Below are 23,891 nucleotides of genomic sequence, written 5' to 3'. Positions count from 1 at the left end.
CTGATTTAAATAGCTTGAACAGTAACTACAAAACTTTGGCCTCCATATGTAGCAATAGTAAATAGTGGCTCGCCTTTAGCTATGTGATTACTCTGCTACTTAGTTAATGTTGCCTCTATCCAAAGCCATGCTTTTTTAGTTTCAGAGCTTTTGTTCTTTTAGTTTCACCATGGGGAGAATTCCTTTTTACACTTTCAGGAAGCATCATTCATGTAGGACACAATGAATGTGCTCTGTGTTCCTTTCCACCTTCCTAGTGCTTATGTTTGGGCATTTTACAAATTTTGGTTTGAAGGTAGAGTGGAAAGAAACCAAGGTTATTTTTTAAGACTTTTCTGGGGCACCTAGATGGCTCAATCCATTGTATGCACTCTTGATCTCAGCTCAGGTCTTTATCTTAGGGCTGTGAATTCAAGCCACACATTGGGTTCCCTGTGGGCTGGAGCCTACTTTAAAAAAAAAAAAAAAAAAAAAACTATTTTAGATGGGGGCCTGGCTGGCTCAGTCAGTTGAGCATACGACTCTTGATCAGGGTCATAAGTTCGAGCCCCATGTTGGGTGTAGAGATTACTTAAATAAATAAACTTAAAAAAAAAAACCCACATCTTTTTTTTTTTTTTTTTTTTTAAAGAGCAGTTTCAGGTTAATGGCAAAAGTGAGGGGAAGTTAGTTCCCATGTATGTCCTGACCCACACATGCACAACAGCCTCTCCCTATATCAGCACCTCCCACCAGAGTGGTACTTTTGTTACAATGGATATACCTATGTACTCGCATATCATAATCACCAAGTCCATGGTTTTCATTAACAAGATTATTTTTTTCTAGTAGCTTTTCTTCATTGTTGAAGCCCATCAAGAGATGACTGTAATTTATTATTTTAAATCTGAACTTATGGCATTTAAAACAAATTATTTCATAAAAAAGATTTTCTTGAGAAATTATGCATAATGATGTTGTAGTTTTTAAAACAAGCTTTGAAAGATTTGAGAAATGTAATCATAAAAATGTAAACTAAGTTCGTGATAGTCTAAAACAAGATAATATATATATAAGATTCTTACCAGAAGAGGTTCCAGGCAACTTCTTCCGATAAGAGTACTATATAAGTATGCATTAGATATTAACAGAGACCTACCATTTGTCAGGACACCTGGCTGGCTCAGCTAGAAGTGCATGTGACCCTTGATGTATGGTGGTGAGTTTGAGCCCCATGTTGGGAATAGAGATTCCTTAAATAAATAAATTAATGAACATTAAAAACAACAACAACAAAAGACCTACCATTTGTGATTTTTTTTTAATATATGAAATTTATTGTCAAATTGGTTTCCATACAACACCCAGTGCTCATCCCAAAAGATGCCCTCTTCAATGCCCATCACCTACCCTCCCCTCCCCTCCCTCCCACCCCCCATCAACCCTCAGTTTGTTCCCAGTTTTTAAGAGTCTCTTATGCTTTGGCTCTCTCCCACTCTAACCTCTTTTTTTAATTTTTTTCCTTCCCCTCCCCCATGGGTTTCTGTACCATTTGTGATTTTAAGATAAGTCCTAAATGTTGTAAACTGTACAAGAAACAGTGATATAAAATAATTTAAAAACAAAGCCATTTTGGCATATTCATATTCTTTTGCTTTTATATCTACCAGGAACTAATTTAATTCTTTTCATTCTGAACACCATCAGCAACCCTTGAGAGAATCTTTCAGTAGCTCTTGTCTGCTGACCATTATCTAGGTTCTTTATATGTTTTGAAAAATTGGCATAGAATGAAAGTCTCACTGTGGGCACTTGAGGGCTAGAAGAGGATATCATTCCATTTTATATTCCTCTCATCTACCGTAATGATTAGACCCGGGTAAATTATCTACTAATAACTTCCCACAACTGCAATAGATGTTGAATATGTAGGGTAGCTGAGCCTCCTTTCTTACAAGGAGAAATGTGATTTAGGCCTTGTCACTCTCTGACTTGAAACTTGGCAAAACCCTTATTTCTCTGAGTCTTGGTTTTCCCATAGATAAAATGGAAGAGTAATAGTCACCTCAGGATTTTGTTTTGTTTTGTTTTGATGATAAATAAAATAATAAACTAGACATAGTGTTTGACACTTAGTAAGTGTTCCGTGAATGTTAGGTGCTCTGATAACTAGTACTACTGTTACTATTGTTAATACTATGACGATGTTTATATAAATACTTTGGCATCATTTAATTTTCTGAGATACTTCCTTAGCTTTTAGAGTCATAGATTTTGAGGATCTGATAAAAATGTAATAACATTATAGAAGACTGTATAAATACACAACGTTTTAGAGTCCTGCTCAGGGGCTAATTGGTACCACTTGAAATGGAAACATCCGAGGTGGTGAATATTGGAAAATAGCAACCAATCAATACACATTTATATAACAACCACATAGAACTCAGTAAATTAAAAGGTCCTTCTGAAGTGAGGGTTCGTATGTAAGAAGGTGTTTAAGATGATGTTTTGTAATTTGCAAATCATGTAGTGTGCTAGTTAAACTGCAGATTCTTGGGCTACATCTCAGAAAGACACAAGACTATGGGGCTTCTTGAACACACTTAAGTTGAGATAAAAGTTTTCAGAATTATATTTAACATACCTATCACAGAAAATTTATGGTTTTCTTAATTGTTCATACATTGTTCTGCTTAAAAGAGTTTCAGAGATGAATGATAGTTTATAAGTGATCAAAATGTGGAATGTAGAAAAGAAGGGAAATTATGTTGGTGGATATTCATGAATATAGGCAAAATGAATGTAAAGTCTTCTCTGATGGGATCAAATTGTATTAAACACCTTAGCTCTTTTACTAGTGGGGAACTTTGAGCAAAACTTAACTCCTGCAGTCCAATGTATCTTAATCTGAAAATGAGGTTAATAAACATTTTTATTATAGGCCTGTTGTGAAGATTAAATAGGATAACATGCATAATACAGAGTAAGTCCTCAGTAAATGTTAGTCAGTTAGGGTTTGTCATTATTATCATTTTAGTGATTTGCAATATTGTCAGTTCTTAAGGTTCCTCTGCCTTTTTAATTGTCACCTAGACATTAGGCCAAAATGAGTTTTTCCCTTTTGAATTAAGTTTTCCCTACCATTTATATCATGGTAATTATTCTCTTCTGTGCTTCAATATCCTTTGGCAAGTAGCACATAGTAGAGATGTTAATATCTACTTTTTTATTAATTGATACAGAATACCTTTGATTTTTCTTATATGCACATGGTATGTCAGTTTTGCTTTTAAGCTATTGTATTTTAACCCAGGAGCTATTTCCAGCTGTCTTGTTTGTCTCTCCTTATTCTACCTGACCAAGGTAGTTTGAGGATCCTGTTTACTCTGAATGTTTCCTGTTTAAATTAAATGTCTCTGTCCAGATGAAATTCAATTTATAAGTTAAATTTGTTTCACAAATAAGTCTCTTACTCTGTATTTTAAAACCAAATATGATATTTTAAAGTTCTTCTGTTTTTTAAGCAAATATTTGTTTAAAATATTTACTCGTATTTCTTGAGCTTGACTAATCAAAAGCTGCCTACATAGGTATAGTTATGAGAGTTCAGACTATTTATTTTAAAATTGCATCCTTTCACCTCCTAAATGCTAAACTATGAAACCTAACACAAATACTGTAAGAACATCTGAGGCAGATAATTAAAGTATAATTAAGTTTAAATGCCTTGGTGAAGGAGTATAAAAATTATTTAAATTCAATCGGCTAGTACATTTGCAGTTTTCTTTTATTAGGTGTGAAATCTAAGAATCCCCTGCCAACTCTTGAGGGCTCAATCCAGAATGTTGAATTGAAGTACTGCAGCACATCATTGGTCAAATGTGCCTCTGGGACCATGGGATCAATAAAAATTTGTGCCAAAGCCCCAGGTATGTGCAGCTGGACCGTGTAAAACTTTATTGCCTGTATAGGAGAATTGGCCTTGCATTTTACAAGGAGCGTTACTGAAACAAGAATTTGCTCATTGTTCCTATGAATCAGAGGTTTTAAATTTTTATTTTTACTTAAAATTTTTTTTAATTGTGCCAGGATGATACTTTTTTATTTGTATAAATTAATTTTTATTTAAGGAAAAAAACCCTGCATAGTTAGGAGAATGGTTAGGAGGGAGAAAATTAAGTTTACTCTTACACTGTTGGTGGGGGGGGGATAGGAAGTATAGATATATATGACACTTAAAATTAAATTAAAATGTTAATATAATAAACAGATAACACAACTGTTTTTCAGTTTAAGGTTGTAATGTTCTTCATCCTGCCAATACTTTATTTCATATTTTCCATAAACTACTTGTAATTTAAGTTTTTTAGTGCAACCTAAATTTCTAGGTAAGTTTAAAAAGAGGTACAGATTTTGCTGGATATTTAGAATACAGTATGTTCAAATTGTTTCCTTCTATAGTCTTATCTGAAATGTTCTACATTCATTAGCTAAATATTAAGACTTTCTTGGTGTAGAGTTAAAAGTGCTTTTAACTTTATTAGTCCTACTTTTTAGAACATAAATGTATAGATAAAATGACCAAATATAACTGAAATGTTATATTATGATAGTATATTTTAAGATCAAGCATCCTCAAGCTACTCCTATATATATTTTTTAAAGTTTATTTGAGAGAGAGAGAGAGAAAACATGAGAGTGTGCGCGTGAGTGTGAGAGGGGCAAAGGGAGCGGGAGAGAATCCCAAGCAGGTTCTGTGCTGTCAGGGCCCGATGTGGGGCTTGGACTCAGGAACCCTGAGATCATGACCTGAGCCAAAATCAAGAGTTGGATGCTTAATTGACCGAGCCACCCAGGTACCCCTACTCCTATATTTTTATATAAGAATTTTTTCATTAATGTTTCTACTCAGGTGACAGTGGAAAAGAGAAGTTGATTCCATTGCTTCAGGGTCCTTCTGACACTAAAGACCTTCATAGTAGCAAATGGCTCAATGAGAGTAGAAAGCCAGAATCTCTCTTAGCTCCAGATTTGATAGCCTTCACAGTCCAAGTTCCACAGTATATGGACTACTGCCATAATTCTGGTGAGTACAAATTTATCATTATTTACTTATTTTGCATTTCCTTTTCCAGTAAGGCTTTTAAAAAGGACTTTTCTTTTAACCAATTTGTGTTCGTTGGGATACTCTCTGCGGTTGTGCTCTTTGAAACTTAAGTGTTTCTGTATCATTTTTGATAAATGATGTGTTTGTAAACAATAATGATTTTATTTTATATGAGAAATAATTTCATTTGTAGGTTGTGACAATCTTGGATTCATATCTATTAAATCCAACTGAGTTTTAAAACATACCATATCATGTAATAGGTAGAAAAGAGTAAAAAATTTAAAACATTGGAAAGAAAATATTTTTCCTTGAGGTAGTATCACTTTGTGACCCATCATTTGCCATATTAAAATTGGGGGTTTGGGCCTTATCTCTAGTTTTGCAGAAAGAAAGAGATGTTGATAGTGGAATCAAGAAAAAAAATCTGAGGTCAATATACTATTTCTTAGAGTTATATTTTTTTTCTAGTAACATTTTGCCTAGAATTGATTTTATTTTATTCAACCCCAGAGTATAGCAAAGCCTCTTCTATTGAGAGGAGATACCAGAAGGATCAATGAAGACTAGGATTAAAAAAAGATAAGTAGAGGCCATTATCAGCCATGAATTCGGTTAGTCATTATGTGGTTAGTAAAGCCAAAGTGGTCAAAAAGTTTAGAAATAAAATTGCTATATACAGATTTCTTAAAAGGGTAAGGGGTGCCAATTAAAAATTAAATGGCTAGTGAGGAAGTGGTTTCAAATAGCTGCCAAAGAGTAGAACTGTCTTAAATATTTAACAAGTATTACAACTTACAGAAAATGTTAAGCATTGCTACCTGGAGTTGAAAGGAGAAACTATGAAAAGATTTGTAATTAACTAACTAGACAGAGTATATGGAGGCAAATATTAGAAGCAGTGCACAGGACATGAAAAATATTTGAAAGATGAATTTTGTCACAGTAGCATTTCCAGCTGAGTGGCATGCACATTAGAAACTGCAAATTAGTATTCAACAGTGAGTCAGAGAATCCTCTGTCCGCATACTTCTGAAGACAGTAGTCCTCAAAAAGAAGTTTCAGCCTGGTGAAAGTTGGTATGGAACCCAAAGGAAAAATGTGAGGATGAGGCCCAACCCCAACTAAGACTGTGCATATGGATAAAAGATTTGACCTATCTTTTAAGGCAGGGACTGATAAACATTTTAATAAAGAGCCAAATAATATTTTAGGCTTTGTGGGCTATATTGTCATTGTTTTGGCTATTGACTTCTGTTGTTATAGCATAATAATAGCTGTACACAAAATGTAAATGAGTGGATAGGAATGTATTTCAATAAAACTTTATTCACACAAACAAGGGGTGGGCCAAATTTAGCCTATGTCATTTACTTCTGTTTTAGGGAAAAGGGATTGGTGGTTAAATAAACATTATGCTTTTTAAAATGCGTATTTAATCATGTTCCTTGAATATGCTGCTTGGTGAACTTCTTAAAATAATTATCCATATAGTAGTTTTTGATAGATTTTGTTCTCAAATCATTACATTATTAAAATGTTATTAAAATGACTGGACCATTCAGTTAGAATTTTGATGTCTAAGAAGGGGCTAAGCTTATTTAAATCTACCACATATTCTTAAGTTGGAGAGGACCCTCTTGTTTTTTGTTTTGCCATATACACAGTTAGAATTGATCAGTTAAGCTTATAATCTGATCTTTCTTATGACAATATTTATATTATTTTTTTTTGTAATTTAAACACATTTCTAGGGTCACAAAAATGTATTTGCATTTCTAACCTTTTATTTAGACCTAAAAGTAAACTATGATTTAAAAAATTATACCTATGATATTTTAGGGTAAAGTTTTATGTTTTTTCTTGCTGTAAGAGATTTTGCCTAATCTTCGACATTAGTATTATGTTTAGTGATATGTTTTGGCTTTGTGTGTAAAATTTTAATGTGGTTATGTGTTTGATGCTTTGAAATTACTTTTTTGGGTATGTTTTAATCCTAAAGTGTAATGTGTTTTTACTTAAACTATTTACATAGTTAAGTTAGGGTATTTTTAAATTTAAATTTGTCATCCATCTTGGAACTGCCACCCACATTAATGGTATTTATGATATGGTAATGAGAAGACTTATTTTTTAAAGCCAGTTTTAAAATAGTATTGATTAATCTTTTGTTCCTGTAACAAGATTTAAATTGGAGATGGAGATGTGTCTGTGTATGTATAACTCAGGAGTAGACAAATCTTCAGTAAAGTCTTGAAGGATGGTTAATAAATTATTTCTTCATTTAAAATTTATTTACTTAAGTATCACCCTTTTAGCAAGTACTTTCATGGCCCTTGTATGCAAATTTTGTCTCTCTTAAAAACACAGGTGCAGGTACACACTGGCACACACACATCTTATTTTTCTACTCTTCACTTTTTCTTAGTACTTTTCATAGTTTACCATAATATATATGTTGCTGATTTCTCTTGTTGAATTTTTTCCTGCTCTTAGAATTTATGCTTTATTTAAGCATGAGTTTTTGTCTGTTTTGATTACTACTGTATTCCTAGTGGCTAGAACAATATATTGCATATAGTTGGCTGTCAACAGATATTTAATGAATGAATGAATGAATGAACAAGTAAGTGATGATTACATTTACCTTTTAGTTTTTGAGGTCGGAGCACCTAAGGGGAATGACACAGAGTCAGAATTAGGTATTAATATTAATTAATACCATAATTAGGTAAAAAAGGACTGAAAGAAATCTTATGGTGTTAGTAAAACTCATTATAAAAATACAGTGTTTCTGAAAAAAAGATTCTGGGTAGTTAAATACTTCTAGTTGAATAATTAGAGGGGAAGCACAGTAATCCTTGCTGTTTCACAGATTTCCAGGTGAGGTTGTTAATGAACGTTTCCCATAGGTTTATAGAATTTGAGTGAAAAATATTTGAAAATGGAGTCATAAGTATCAGCCAGGTGATGGGAGACAAAATGTGTATTCTGGTGGTGTCTGGTGATCATTCTAAGTGGCTTTTGAACATCATGTGTGGAAGACAACTGCCCTTAGCGTATGCTCCCAAATTGAAGGTGGAGATAAAAAAAGGGGCCAGCAAATGTTTGGGATATATTATAAAAGTCAGTATGTTGAGCTTCCAACTTCGGCTCAGGTCATGATCTCACAGTTCGTGAGTTCGAGCCCCACATTGGGCCCTCAGCTGTCAGCAGAGCCCTCTTCGCACTTCAGATCCTCTGTCCCCTCTCTCTCTCCCCCACCCATGCGTGCGTGCTCGCTCTCTCTCTCTCTCTGTCTCAAATAAACATTTTAAAAAACGCTAAAAAAATTTAGAAAGTAAGTTTTGAGAGAAGGTTGGTTAGGATAAAGAGGCAGAATTCTTTTTAGTGATGTCTACACCCAATGTGGGGCTCAGACCTACAACCCCAAGATCAACGCTATTGCTTTTCTGACTGAGCCAGCCAGGCACCTAGAGAGACAGTTTTTTGACTTAGATTTCAGAATCTGAGGGACTGGACAGCTTTTTAGAAATGGGAATTAGGTATTAATATGACTGAAAGAAATCTAATGGTATTAGTAAAACTCATTATAAAAATAGTTACTTTACAATTTAAAAATAACTTTCATATATATTTTTTTATTTGTTTATAAAACAGGTTTGTTTTCAGCAAAGCAAATGTTATTTGTTTCTTAAGAGAAGCATGTAGAGACCTAGAAGTTGTCCAAGTGCTTAACAGGTCAGACTGTGAACTTTATCTGGGGCTTCTAACTGCTTAACATTTCCCGCTGTCCTAAGCTGTTTATCATTTTGTCTTTTAACCTTAGGGTCCAAATTACTAAACACTGCAGACCTTAGCCCTTAAAAGTCCTTCACTTTGAGGAGCTCCTTCCGTATTTCATACTAAGTAAATGCTGTCAAAAGAGGCATACTTTAATGATGCCACAGCATTTCTTTGTCTTTGAAGCCTCAGCAACTCCCTTTGCATATGCCCCCCCACCCCCATTGCTGTCTCTACTTGACTGACTGATTGCAGTGAAGTAGCTGAAGGCTTTTGAGGGAGTCCATTGTGTCAGCCCACATTCTGTATTGTCAGTATTCACAGGAACTGGTTAATGACACTCCATTTTCTTATATTTGTATAGATACTAGGAATCAAGTGGAGGAATAAGATGCTCTGTGGCTCCTTCAGAGGTAGAAACACTTGGTGACCAATTGATGTATGTAAAATATCTTAAGAAGATGGGTTCTAAACATTTTCCCCCTGTCTTTTAAATATAGACTGGCTCTTCTTCATATGCTGTATTTTGCCTGTGGTTTATAGCAGGTTCTGGTTTTTTTTTTAATTTTTAAATTTTTTAATGTTTATTTTTGAGAGAGGGAGAGAGACAGAGGGTGAGCAGGGGAGGGGCAGAGAGAGAGGGAGACACAGGATCTGAAGCAGGCTCCAGGTTCTGAGCTGTCAGCACAGAGCCCCATGTGGGGCTCGAACTCAGGAACCATGAGATCATGACCTGAGCCTAAGTTGGATGCTTAACCAACTGACTGAGCCACCCAGGTGCCCTGCAGTTCTGCTTGTTGAAAAGTTTTGAGTCCTTGTTAATCTTGGTATTAATGTCAGAATAAGTTTTGAGGTGTCTGCTATTTAAGAACATAAAATGATTACAAAGTACTCTATGAATTTAGAATCAAGGGAACTTAGAGGTCTTCCATTTCCATTTCTAAGTCAATGTTAGGACTTTTATGTGGTTCCCTCTCTCTGTGTGCTCTAGGTCTTTTGGCCTTCTTTGAGTGTCTCACTAATGACTGTGCTTTTGGTTATTGCTGTCTTTCTTATTTGGGATCCTCACAATTAACCTTACCCTTTTAACCTTATACCTGTTTAATTCTAGCTCAGTCTTAAGATCATAGCTCAACTACTACTTCTGCAAGAAGTCTTCCCTGATACTCCTTTCCCCCATTCCCCACCACCCAATTCAATTAAGTAGCTCTCTTACATTCATTTTTATAGTCCACTGTACTTCTCTTTCATAACACTTAATGACAGTATATATTTACATAGTTGGGTGGTTTGAGTGCTATCTTTCTTCACCACTTGACAGTGAGTTACATGAGGACAGAGTTAGTTACTAGTTGCTTATCATTTTGTCTCTAGGAGTTAACATTGCCTGACATAGGGAATGCTTTGAGAAGTCATTTGGTGAATGAATGAAAAAATGAACATTTATGACAGATGGTCAAGTGTATGAGCATATTTGATAAGTAGTTAATCCGTTAATAAATATTAACAGCCTTCCTCTTTCTCTCCCTATGTTTCTCCCTCCTTTTTCTTCTGCTTATGTACATATCTATCACTGGGGAGAATATCTACCAGATCTTTCTTTGTTAGGCAGCTCTAATTATTATTAGATCCTCTGTTGAACTGTACCTTCTATTTCTTGGTCTAGTTTTAGAGTTATGACATGAAATAATATACCAGCCTTAAATATACCTGACAAAACTTATTTTTCTTTATTTTATGTCTCACTCTAAGTATTCATCCTCTTTAGTTGTTGGAACTAACCCTATGACCATACCGTTTCTGTTGAAACCTTAGTCTTTCTTGGCCTCCAGGTGTTAGGAGATGAGTCTCTGTAGGTCTTTTGGATTCTTGCATATCTTGTGAATGGTGGCACTGATTGCCCTTTGTTCGGGACTGTCTATTCAAGGATGTTTGTGTAGTCAACAGCCTTGGAAAGATAGATTTAGTGTCCCTCTGCAGCCAGTGGGGGGGGGGGGTATGTTAACTGTGCGTTATAAAAGATTTGGTTCTTCAACTCACGGTTCATCTCTTATCCTGCATCACTCTGCATGTGCAGACTTCAGTCTGGATACATCTTTGGTGTCACCTCTGTGAAACTTGGCAGAGGGAACTGATGCAAATGTGTTGAAAGTTGTGCTGCTTGCTGTGCCATGAATAATAAAATCCTTTATCTTGACGCAGGAGTCTCTTGTCTTCTGCATCATTCATAACTGTGGTAGGGTAAAATCTTAGGCTCATAATTCTTGACACCAGAGCAGTGTGGTTTCTTGTTTCTCCTTGTTGAACCATCTTCGTGTCTCTCCTCAATTATGGTAGCCCTCCTCATCTGCTGAGGATATGTTCCAAGACCCTCAGTGGATGCCTGAAACTACAGATAATACTGAATCCTATATATACTATGTGTTTACCTATACATAGGTATATGATAAAGTTTAAGTCATGAATTAGGCATAATAGATTAACAACAGTAATAATAAAATAGAGCAATTATGCAATATACTGTAATACAAATTTTACGAATATGGTCTCATTCTCAGAAAATCTTATTGTACTGTACTCATCCTTATGATATAAGATGATAAAATGCCTATGGGATGAAACAAAGTGAGGTGAATGATACAGGCATTGTGATATCAGGCTACTGTTGACATTGTCAGGATATCAGAAGGAGCATCATCTACTTCTGGACTGTGGTTGATCGTGGGTGACTGAAACTATGGAAAGTGAACCTATGGATAAGGGAGGACTACTGTATGTTTCTTTCCTTAATACCTCGTCATTCCTGAGATTTTGTTACTGGTCCTTTCCTTTAAACTTGTATGTTGTAACCAACACTACTGTTTTTAGCAACCAACCATATGTTACATCTTTTCTTTTGAGATCCAGACTCCAAATTTCAACAATCTCTTGACCATTTCCCTGTGGATATTTTAATGGTGCCTAACACATTTAAAACTAAACTCAATGTAATCCCTCCACCCCATTTCATACTCCATTATTCACTATTTCAATTAATGGTACTATTTGCCCTCTTAATGCTGTAAATTTCAGCACTAGTTCAGTTGTTCCTTCTTTTTCCTCCTGCATGTGGTAGATGTTCCATAAAAGCTTTTTTTTTCAAACTTAATAGTCCAGGCTAAACATAATAAATTTATTTTAGTCATTTCCCATATGATTTGTGTTGAGATTCATTGCCACACTGATTACTTCCACTACTTGTTTGAAAATGTCTCTCTTAAAATTTAACACAATCCTCCGCATAGCACAAAGTGAAGAGTATATTCCCAGATTGGTGTAGTGAACTTCTATTTAGTTACTATTTGTTTTGAGTTTATGTGCCACTGGAAACAAGAATTATTCTTCACACAAACTACTTTTAAGACAGTTTTTCATATTTCATGTATCTGTATTAGTTTATGAATTTACATGAAGAACTTCACACTTTTTTTCTGTGAAATTTCATATAATTGATTTTGCCCCACCGTTAGTAAAGAAGATACCTTTGACAGTATCTGGTTGACTGTAGTTATTTGTACAAGTAGGATGAACATGCTGTTTTTGCTTTTACATATAAAATGCAAAAAAAAAAAAAAAACCGTTTCTTCCTAAGATTAGAAAACTAGAATTATGTGATTATGATGTTATTTTAAAATAATGAAAAACAAGTGTTCGTCCTAAAATGTCATTTAAATATAATAGTTTAAGCCAATGTTCCTATTCCCCAGTGTAATCAGTTTGAGAAATAAACACAAAGTTTTCAACTTTGCTAGGTTGTCCTGTATTAAAAGTTGTATTTTACCCATCAAATGTAAGCAAGTTTTGATCACTGTTATTGGAAAAGAAAGTCACAATTACAATTATTGTCTCTGGAAATTCAGTTAAATTGGTGGGTCGTTTCCTTTCTTGATTAAAACATACCAGCAAACACACACAATCTTATTTCACCATTCAAGTTGGTTGGTTAGAATGTGAATTGCTAAGGAGTTTCTAAAATGGAGGCAGTACTTTAGATTGTAAAATTTAATTTATGGGGAATGTTTTTTGTTCCAAAAAATTCTCCTTATAATATAGAATTAAGTGAATTGCCTTGAAGTTATGTTTTTAGTATTTTTGACAAGGCACATGAGTAAGAATGCTTATATATTGTAGCAATTAAAGACAATTCACATTTGTGGTTTGGGCATAAATGTGTAAAAATTATACCCATCTATCTTATTACATTTCCTCTCTCCTCCCCAGGGACTTTACTATGTACTTTATCTGTAATTGTTGCCAGTTTTCTATCATGTTCCCACTGGGCTTCTGGTGCAAAAAATCTTATCCTCTTGATGACAGAGCTTGCCTGAATGATTTCATGCTCCTAGCATTTTTGTTCACGGGAATTAGGGGCAAAATGTAACTACAGCTGAACAGAACGTCTATTTTTGTAATTTTGGAGTTTAGGCCCTGTTATTGGAACTAAATGAAGAGATGCAGGTGTTCTCCAGTCCAAGCCCTTTGGGAGTTTTGATGGTAGATGCTTGAAAAGAAAATGCATGTGTTTCCAGAGTCAAACAGCAGCTGTGAGACAAGGATTTATGTTTTTCTCAGAACTTTGGGATTTCAAAATGTTACATTTAATCACAAGCACAGAAAGGGGAGCAAATGTTAAAGATGTTACGCATAAAAGTAAGTTTACTGATCTCTTTACCATACGAACTAGTTGTGGGAATATAGGAGCAAAGTGATTTTTAATCGTAATATAAACAATTTGTAAAGGATTATGATAGTTACCAGGACACAGCCTTTTGAGAATGTTGCATTTGTATCGTAGAGAATTTTTTTATCCTACTAATTACTGAAGTTTTTTTTTTTTTTCCATTTAGACATACATGTACACACACACAATGAAAGATTTGGTAAAGTATTTGCCAAATGCGTTTTGACCATAATTATTTTTCGAAAAGTTTAAGTGATATCTTGTAATAGCACAACACAATGTTTTCAGGTAGAAGAAATGTAAATTTCTGTCTCAGATAGTAATCAAGGGAATTTCCAAATATATTTAAAACATATATATATTAGAGCTGATACATATTTCATAGTATTACTGTGTCTAGAAAGTACCCTGTTTTAATCATGTTTTCCTTCAAAACTTAAGGTTTTTTTCTCTTGGGTCTTCTTTCCCACCTTGTTGTGTACATCCAACTGATGACTATTCATTTAAAAATTTTCTTTGCTGTAAGCCTGTGTGTGTGCAGTTCTGAAGCTGGGAGTGAATCCTTTATTGTGCCTCAGAATCTAACCTTCTCCCTGATTGAAATATTTCCTGGATGCCATGATGCTAGGAGACAGGAACAGACTCAATAGCAGCAGGAAATTACTTTGTTTCTTTGAAAGGTCCCAGATTCTGGAGGCAAGCCAATGGGAGATACCTCTTAAGACTGTTAGTGACCAGTTGTTTCCTTCATTTACAGCACGAGGTCAAAATTTTGCATTTGTTACTGCCTCTATAGTAAAAAAAGTGGCAAAGTAAAGAAGTAGTAGCTTCATAGTAAATTGCTGTACAAGAGGTGTTTCAGATTGAATGGACTTCAAGCAAATATCACCATTAAATGTGTAATGTTTTGGGGGTGCGTGGGTGGTTCAGTTCGTTAAGCATCTGACTTAGCTCAGGTCATGACTCGCAGCTTGTGAGTTCGAGCCTCGCGTCATGCTCTGTGCTGACAGCTCAGATCCTGGAGCCTGCTTCAGATTCTGTGTCTCCCTCTCTCTCTCTGCCCCTCCTCTGTGTGCGCGCTCTCTCTCTCTTTCTCAAAATTAAATAAACATTAAAAAAGTTTAAATGTATAACGTTTTGTTTATATATATATTTCAAAGTTCATTTATTTTGAGAGAGTGAACGAGTGCGAGCAGGGGAAGGGCAGAGAGAGAGAGGGAGAGAATCCCAAGTAGGCTTCCAGTTCAGCCCTGAGCCTGCACTTAATCCCACAAACTATGAGGTCATGACCTGAGCTGAAACCAAGAGTCAGATGCTCAGCCTACTGAGCCACCCAGGCACCGCCCCTGTTTTGTATATTTTTATATGAATCAAAAAGATAACATTATCATTTTAATTTATATTTTAGAATATGATATGTTTTCAAAGTGAATTTTTGTTTTTGCATTTCCTATCCAGATTTAAAGTTGGCTGTATGGTAGCTGCCATGTTGGCCAAAAAAGAATAGAAGCCTTAGTAAACCAGTAGGAATTGACTTATGAAACACTTAGAAGTGAAATTCACACCAGTGTTTACTACCTGACTCTTCCTTGTTTGTCTCACCCCTTCCAGAACAAGATTGATTCTACAGATAGCTTTTGCATTTCTTCTAGTCAATACAGTATACACAGGAATCATCCTTATGCCATTGCTTTGTTTTGTGAATAAATGATGAAAGTCAGCTATCCATTAATGTACGAGAATTTAAGCACTTTTTTTGGTAGTCTTTGTTTTTTTTTTTTCACCTTCCTCTGACATTAGCCTTTATTCTTCTCCTTTACTTTCTCTCTTCCCAATCAAGAACTCCCTTCTAAGTAGCACTTGGACCATACATCTCACATGACAAACAGTCCTAACTATTTATAAGATTCCTTCCTCATGAGAAACTTGGCATTCCTAAGGGCAGTGATCATGACAAGTACATGATACGTATTTGGTACATACAGGATAGTTCAAAGGCAATGATTTTTTTGCCATTTGGGGATAGCCTTATTATCTACAGGCCCACATCATTTTATTGCTAAATTGGTCTGTGGATGGTGGTGGCGGGGGTTGGGGTGGATATAGTCTAGCTTCGGCTTGTTAAAGAATAATGGGGAAAAGAAAGTACAGTCATGACCCTTGTATAGATATGAAATAGACAAATGTTAAAGATTACTAGCATCATTATCAATGAAAGAACCAGGTACATGTTACAACCAGATCAAGGAGAATTAAAAAAAAAAACCCAGACATTTATAGATCAGTAATGCTGCAATAAATTTGGAAATGGACACAAAACCAGCTTCTTCCATAGTGGGGAAGGGCGGTCTATTGAACTTCTACCTGACAGAATTTATTTACATCTATAGTCAATAATTATTTTGCGTTGTTACCAGTTATGTACAAGGTACAGATTTGTAAGAAAGCTCAAAGGCACTGAAATGTGCAGAGTCTCCATAGAATCAGACTCAGATAACCTGGAGGAGTGTACTCAAAACAATGCAAAGCTTTTCATTGAAGCACAAGTTTTTTCCTACAAGCCTTACTAAATTCCAGATGGCTAGGCTATTTTTAGCTGTGGGTGGTTTAAATATAGAGGCAGGTCAAAAGTAATTTTGTGAGGCAGAATTTCAATACATGGAGGGAAAATTAAAGGGAAATAATGCCACCGGCAGAGGGCAGTGATGAAGTAACAGTTTCCTCATGTTCAAAAGTAGTGATTGTTGAATAATTGTGGGCTAATTCTGTAGACTGTACTTGAGTTAACTTTTGAAATCTTGTCGTATAAAGGTCTCTTCAGCCAGGTGCTTTGTCAATACCTACAACTTTCTAGAAAAAAAGGCATTTCATTTTTAAGTAAATAAAATGTTCTAAACTGATTTTTAAGTAAATAATGTGTTCTAATTTATTAAAAAGCTTCTCTGTGGAAAGTATTCATACAGAAAATATTTGAATATGTACTCTGTGTCAGGTACTGCTTTAGGTATAGGTGTGTGTGTGTGTGTGTGTGTGTGTGTGTGTAAGAAGGAGGAGTTCCCTAACTTCACAGAGGTAACATTCTCGATTATAACATTTTAATTTTATTTGCTAATTTGTTATATTGCATTTTGCTTATTAGAATTAAGTGTTCTATGTAGTGTTATCGAAGCTAGAAGGGGCCTCTTCAAATGTAAAAATTATGTCTTTTGTGATTTTTTTTCCACTGACCAGATAGAATTCTGAAATAATGTGAAAGTATTTGTAAGAGTATACTACACAAAGGTGTGCAGAGCTCAATTACAGATAAATAACAAAAACAAAAATAGAAATTCACCACAGCAAAATGTCCAAAGGAGACAAGAGTAAGACACAAATGATAAACACGTGAAAACCTTGAAACTAATAACTAAAGAAATAGATATTTAAAAAGGAACACTATTTAACCTGTGAAATTGGTATTTGATAAATTGTAAAACTGAAAACTGAGAAATTGATGAGATGAATACTTTCATAAAGGTTTGAAAGGACTGTGAATTGGTACAGATTCTCTGGAAATCAATTTAAAAAAATGTATTAAGGAACTTAAGAGTGGTCATTTCTCATAATCCATTTCCAGACTATAAGGGACTAATCCAAGATCCATTTAAAGAATTGTATTTAAAACTTAAGGGTATTCATGTCAGCTTATTTATAATAATCATAGGTCATCTTTGTGGTCCAATAGTAGGCAAATTATAAAATAGAGTATATCCATAGAAGAACGTTTTTTAAATCAGCCAATGGAAAATACATGTATCAGAAAGTATTCATAATTAAAAGCTTATAAAAATATAAACCTACATATTATAAATTTTGTTTTAAATATTCCCCCCGATACACATACATGCACACACACTCATGTATTATGTTCATAGAAAAATTGCTAAATTTTGTGACTGTCAATGCTTGCTGCTTGATATGATTCTGAGTCCTTTCTCATTCATATTTGTATTCTTCTAGGATAGTTGATGTATTTTTGCAAACATAAATACTTTAAAATACTTACTTTCCAAAGCACTTATTTACAACTGAGTTGTTCATTATTATTGTTTTGCTTAAAGTATGCATTCTTGCACATTAATTTTTATATATAAACTTTAATATTTAAATAAAGTTTAAATTTGAAAGCACCTATGTGCCCTGAAATCCACAGCATATACAGTTCATTTTTTTTTCTTTTTTAACCATTTTTGAGAGTGAGAGAGACAGAACATGAGCGGGGGAGGGCAGAGAGAGAGGGAGACACAGAATCCGAAGCAGGCTGCAAGCTCCCAGCTGTCAGCACAGGGCCCAACGCAGGGCTCGAACTCACGGACTGTGAGATCATGACCTGAGCTGAAGTTGGATGCTCAACTAGCTGAGCCACCCAGGCGCCCCTACGGTTTAGTTTTAGGTTTTGTGGGGGCTCCTGGGTGGCTCAGTCGCTTAAGCATCCGACTTCAGCTCAGGTCATGATCTCACCCTTGGTAAGTTCGAGTCCTATGTCAGGCTCTGTGCTGACAGCTCAGAGCCTGGAGCCTGCTTTGAATTCTGTGTCTCCCTCTCTCTCTGCTCTTTCCCCCGCTCATTCATTTTCTTTCTCTCTCTTTCTCTCTCTCTCTCTCTCTCTCTCTCATAAATAAATACATAAATTAAAAGGCCTTGAGGGTTTTAGTGTATATCTGAATAAAATATCAGATTTCAAGACAGTATAATTTGCATTTCTCCTTAAATAGTTTTAGTCTAGTGACTAACATGTTTAAAATCACTTAATTTTTCCTATAATTTGTTTTCTATTTATAATTAAAATATATTTTTCTTTAAATATAGTTGAAATTTTATCATTACTCAACTCTCTGGGATAGTACAAAACCAAACCTTCAGTGAGTTTTGATTTAAGTATTTACTTGAAAGTTAGCTCTTTAAAATATTTGAATGCATTTTTATGTAAGAACAAAGAATTGTCATGGTTAAAATCCAAAGCCAACTCAGATTTTTTTTTTTAATGTTTCCTTATTTATTTTGAGAGACATAGAGTACAAACAGTGGCAGGGCAGAGAGTCAGGGAGAGAGAGAATCCTAAGCAGAGCCTGACAAGGGGCTCCAGCTCACAGACTGTGAGATCATGACCTGAGCAGAAATCAGGAGATGGACACTTAACTGACTGAAACACCCAGGCACCCCGAATTTTTTGGTCGTTGTTGTTAAACTCAACAATGAAGTTGAGATATTCTAAACTTTTAATGAAAACTAGTAGTCAGTACTTTAGATAGTACTTTATTGAAAAAATAAATCAGTAAACTTAATACTTAAAATTATTCTATTTAGGGTAAAAGTTGACTTAGGAGAATGGAATTGTAAAAAGATATTTTTATTAAAAATTTTTTTGAAAGTTTATTTGTTTTGAGAGAGAGCAAGGACGGGAGGGGCAGAGAAAGAGGGTGAGAGAGAAAATCCTAAGCAGGCTCTGCACTGCCAGCATGGAACTGCATGTAGGCGTTGAACTCACAAACCCTGAAATCATTACCTGAGCCAAAATCAAGACTTGGACACCTAACCGACTGAGCCACCCAAGCACCCAGTAAAAAAGGTGCTTTTAGAGAGACATTTAAAGATATTTACTGACATTTCTGTGACATCAGAAGTTGATAGCAGTATTGTTTTTTATTGTTTTTACCCTCATTTCCAAGTATAGCTGACCCTTGAATAATACAGGGGTTAGGGGCACTGATTCCCCACATAGTTGAAAATCCATGTATAACTTTTGACTCCCCCAAAACCTAACTACTAATAATAGCCTGCTTTTCACTGGAAACCTTACTGATAACAGAGAGTTGGTTAACATACATTTTGTGTGTTACATATATTAACTTTTTATAATAAAGTAGGCTAGAGAAAAGAAGAAAATTCTTTTATGGGTTGTATTTGTCAAAAAAAATACACGTAAATAGATTTGCATAGTACAAACCTGTTGTTCAGGGGTTAACTGTAGTTTTCTTGTTCTTTTTTTCCCCACTTAACATGTTACTTATGATTATTATTTATGATTAGGATTAATTCTGGACTCCAGTAGAGAGTAGAACATTTTCTTGGAGAGTCTGGATAGGAAGTGACAGGAAAAAGAAAAGTCAGGAATTTCAGTATGCTCCTGATGAGGTTTTGGGGTGATGGTGGGGTTTGTGGAATTTGGAGCTGACGGCTAAAAAAGAATTCTTGAAGATGTCTTTGGTGCAAAAAGGTGATTTTATTAAAGTACAGATATGGGATCTGTGGGCAGGAACAGCTGCTCTGGGATTGTGAAGGGTAACTGGTTAGATACCATGGACTTGGGGGAGATAAAGTCAAAAGGGAAGTTTCCAAACTTCTTGCTGAAGACTCAAAGATTACTGAAGGCCTAGCTCTTGTCAAGCTAAGTTGTTGTTTTTCCGTCTGTCAAAATGTTAACATTAAGTTATAGGGGGTTCCTAGAGAAATGTTTAACCCTGCCTTTGCCTCAAGTACTGGTCAGAGGGCTGCCGGCTATAAGGAAATTTTTATTTATTTATTTATTTATTTATTTATTTATTTATTTACTTATTTATTTAAATATGAAATTTATTGTCAAATTGGTTTCCATACAATTTTACCTGCCATTTCCTTCTTGCCTTTGTTCCCGACATCACATGGAGGGGAGGGTGATACTGGGGTTCCAGGAAACTGAGTCTGTCTATTGGTTTCTGGAGATTAGGCTATTGAGAAGATTGCCTTTTTCTTACAATTTACTAAGATATTTGTAAACTGATGGAGACTTTATCAGTTTAACCATTTGTTTTCTGTCCTTTGTTGTGTCCTTGAGCAGCCAGGAATGCCTGAGGAATATCACACCTATCCCACCTGGGGGGGAGTGGGGTATACTCCCTTGTGCTTTGCCCTCAGCTTGCCTTATGCTCCCTCATCACTCCAATATGTGAGCATGAAATTTTATGAGATAATAAGTTATAATTGATGAAAGGCAGGCACAGCTTGGTGAATAATACTCTTTCGGGGAGGAAAGGTAGTGATGGGCCTAAAACTGACAGGATGATAGGCAGCCACTGAATGGAGAAGGAAGGAAAAATAGACAACGTTAAACTAGAGTTTACTGCGTAGGAGGTTTCTTTTCTTTAAATTTTTTTTTTCAACGTTTATTTATTTTTGGGACAGAGAGAGACAGAGCATGAACGGGGGAGGGGCAGAGAGAGAGGGAGACACAGAATCAGAAACAGGCTCCAGGCTCTGAGCCATCAGCCCAGAGCCTGACGCGGGGCTTGAACTCACGGACCGCGAGATCGTGACCTGGCTGAAGTCGGACGCTTAACCGACTGCGCCACCCAGGTGCCCTGGAGGTTTTTTTTCTTAATTCAGTTTGATATTATTAAATCATTAATTGCCAGTTAACTTTAAAATAAGATTTTAATTACTAATCCTGTGTAAATGCATATATTTTAAGGGAGAGGAACTTTGAAGATCATTTCTAGTCCATAGAAAAGAATAAAGCAAACATTTTTCAGGTGGTCAGATATCACCAGGGTCAAACAGGTAGTGAGTGGAAGAGATCAGACAGACTGTCTTCTTGTCCTATGTTCTTTTTATTATGTATATTCATTTAAATGGCCTTTTTCAGGTAACTAAGTAGTTATCTTCACTCATTCTGCATGTATTTACTTTGTACTGGAACCTTAGGATATGAAGATGAAAAAGACTAATGAACTTATAATTCATTGAGGGAGATTTATAGATAAAGCATATAATTAAAAGATAGTTTAAACATTGTTATAAAACAAAGTAGTGTGAATTCACATTGAAGGAAGCCTTTACTTAGACTTGGGAAAAGTTTCCTTGAATCAGTCATGTCCAAGATGAGAAGTTAATTATGAGCTAGAGGAGAAATAATGCATTAGGTTTCAGGAAAATGCAACTAAGTTCCCTGGAATGGCAGCTTACAATGGAACAGGAGCATGATAAAAGTTAATGCCCGATTAGGTTATGAAAGGTCTTGAAAACCATTTTAAAGGTTTTGGACTGAAGGCTAAAGGGAGCAATTGCAACTTTTTAAAGTCATATTTATGCTTTAGAAACCAACTTAGGGAGCAGGCTGGGTGAGGGTAAAAGCCAGGAGGCAGGGAGATCAAGTAGGAGAATGTTGGAATGAAGAAAAGGATAATGTCAATGAAGAGAGTTACATTTTTGAGATTTTAATGTGTTGGAATCAGTAGGAGTTGATAGTTAATTGAAGATGAAGGCTAAGGGAAAGGGCACACAGTAGGCAACCACCCAGTGTTCTACTTTAGAGAGCTGGGTACTCAGTAGGGCACCTTTCACTGAGATGAGGAATGAAGGAACAAAAAGCAGGTTTTATTTAGGGTGATAGAGGCAATTGGTATAATATTAATATTTTGCTAGTTCTTCCTATGTGCTAGGTATTATTCCAAGCATTTTAAGTAGAGCCCTAAGCAGTTTGACTCTAAAAATCATACTCTTAACCATTATATGAAAGAGCAAAGACTATGGAGAAAATCAGACCGACCCTAAATCATTGGCTACTAGCTGCATGCACGACAGTGTTAGAGACTGATAAAAAAGGTATTCACTGGGGCACCTGGGTTCCTCAGTTGGTTAAGTATCTGACTTTGGCTCAGGTCATGATCTCTTAGTTTGTGGATTTGAGCCCCTTGTTGGGCTCTGTGCTGAGAGCTCAGATCACGGAGACTGCTTTGGATTCTGTGTCTCCCTCTCTGCTCCTCCCTCACTTGTGTGCGCACTCTCTCTCTCTCAGAAATAAACATTAAAAAAAAAAAAAGGTATTCAGTAGAGCTCTATTAAGTTGTATACACATACAGCTAATTCTAAAAACACGCTCAACTAATGCTGCAACTGATTGGGTGAAAAGTACTATCTGAAAATAGAGGAGAGGCATTAATTTGAATCAAGAATGAAGGATTTAATCATATTAGCAAAGGGTTCTCAAAGAGGGATTGATATTTATGTCTGGAATAATAGAAGACTGCATATGAGTTGAAAATTGTTTAAGCATTACAAGTATTTTAATTGTCCTATCTTTTGTTTTAAATGTTTGGTAATTATTAGTTTAAGTCCCTTTTTTTAAAAAAAATTAAAAAAAATTATAATGTTTATTTATTTTTGAGAGAAAGAGTGTGTGCGAATAGAGGAGGGACAGAGAGAGAGTGGGGCACAGAATCCGAAGCAGGCTCCAGGCTCTTAGCTGTCAGCACAAAGCCTGACGTGGGGCTCGAACTCACAACCCGGGAGATCATGACCTGAGCCGAAGTCAGATGCTTAACTGAGTGAGCCGCCCAGGCGCCCCAGTCCCTATTTTTATAGAAGTGTAGAATGTGTAATTACTGTTAGAAAGTGTTTAGTACATATTTATGGTAAAGCAATTTTCTTTCTAAAGTATTTTAGTATATTCAGGTAACTATAATCAAAACATTGTATTTAAAATGTTTCTATTTTATAATGTGATTGTAAAATAAAAAATATTTGGTGTACTTGTTAGTACTGCTTTTGTTTTCTGAAACAAAGTTTTAAAATTAAAATAAGTATTGGGACCATTAGATTGTATTTAGTTTTTATGTGGTTTAGCTTGGAGTTAATTATTAAGTACAACTTGATTTTTAGCCTTAGAAAAACAAATGCAGACGTTAATAAGCCTTTTTTTTTTTTTTATTATTGGATTCATTGTTAACAAAGCATAGCATAAGTAAGTCTCAGCCTGTGAAAGGGATGACTTAACACAACTGTTGATGCATTTGGAGTGAAACATCTTTATCAAGTTAATACAAGAAGCAGTCATGCCCTACTTGAATTACTCATTTATTATAGCTGAACAGCAGCCTGCATGTGGACTTTGAAATCCTGGGAAAATAAGATGCCTGCATACATCCAAATGTTGAAAGCCTTTACTCCTTAGCAGCTGGAAAATGTTGAGCTCTGTTGTCATCCATTAGGTTTTTGGCCTTCAGGGAGATGTGATCAATTTAATTACTGACCAACTTTATCCATTACTTTTAATGACTATAGCCTCTGAAGTAAGCCTCTGAAGTTTGTAGCTTAAAAGATCGTATTTAGATACTGTGCATTTAAAATTTCTAAAAATTAAACACGTAGACCTAGATGATTATACTTTGCTTATATGTTTGTCACATATACTCAGATTCCTAAAAATACAAACTCATTTAGATATATTAATAGTGATTAGTTTATTTACTTTAAGTGAAGTCTAAAATGTGTTTGTGTTTAAGA

The 23,891-nt window shown here is 35.2% G+C and overlaps 1 protein-coding gene across 12 annotated transcripts in view; it reads left to right on the top strand.

The window, feature by feature from the left end:
- The window catches only part of VPS13B (vacuolar protein sorting 13 homolog B), an 811,203-nt gene that overhangs the window by 249,676 nt on the left and 537,636 nt on the right, over window positions 1-23,891 (top strand). For all 12 annotated transcript variants that reach the window (XR_006706367.1, XM_045454090.1, XM_045454093.1 and 9 more), the window contains 2 exons: window positions 3,777-3,911; window positions 4,895-5,068. Coding sequence is in view for 11 of the 12 variants with exons in the window: in XM_045454090.1 (XP_045310046.1) it covers window positions 3,777-3,911; window positions 4,895-5,068 (309 nt within the window). In the remaining variant the exon portion in view is untranslated. The remainder of the gene's footprint in view (window positions 1-3,776; window positions 3,912-4,894; window positions 5,069-23,891) is intronic.

Source organism: Leopardus geoffroyi, chromosome C3 (genome assembly GCF_018350155.1).
Source record: "Leopardus geoffroyi isolate Oge1 chromosome C3, O.geoffroyi_Oge1_pat1.0, whole genome shotgun sequence".
Lineage (NCBI taxonomy): Eukaryota > Metazoa > Chordata > Mammalia > Carnivora > Felidae > Leopardus > Leopardus geoffroyi.
The sequence above is the reverse complement of the archived record's forward strand: the minus strand, read 5'-3'. Positions and strand labels throughout refer to the sequence as shown.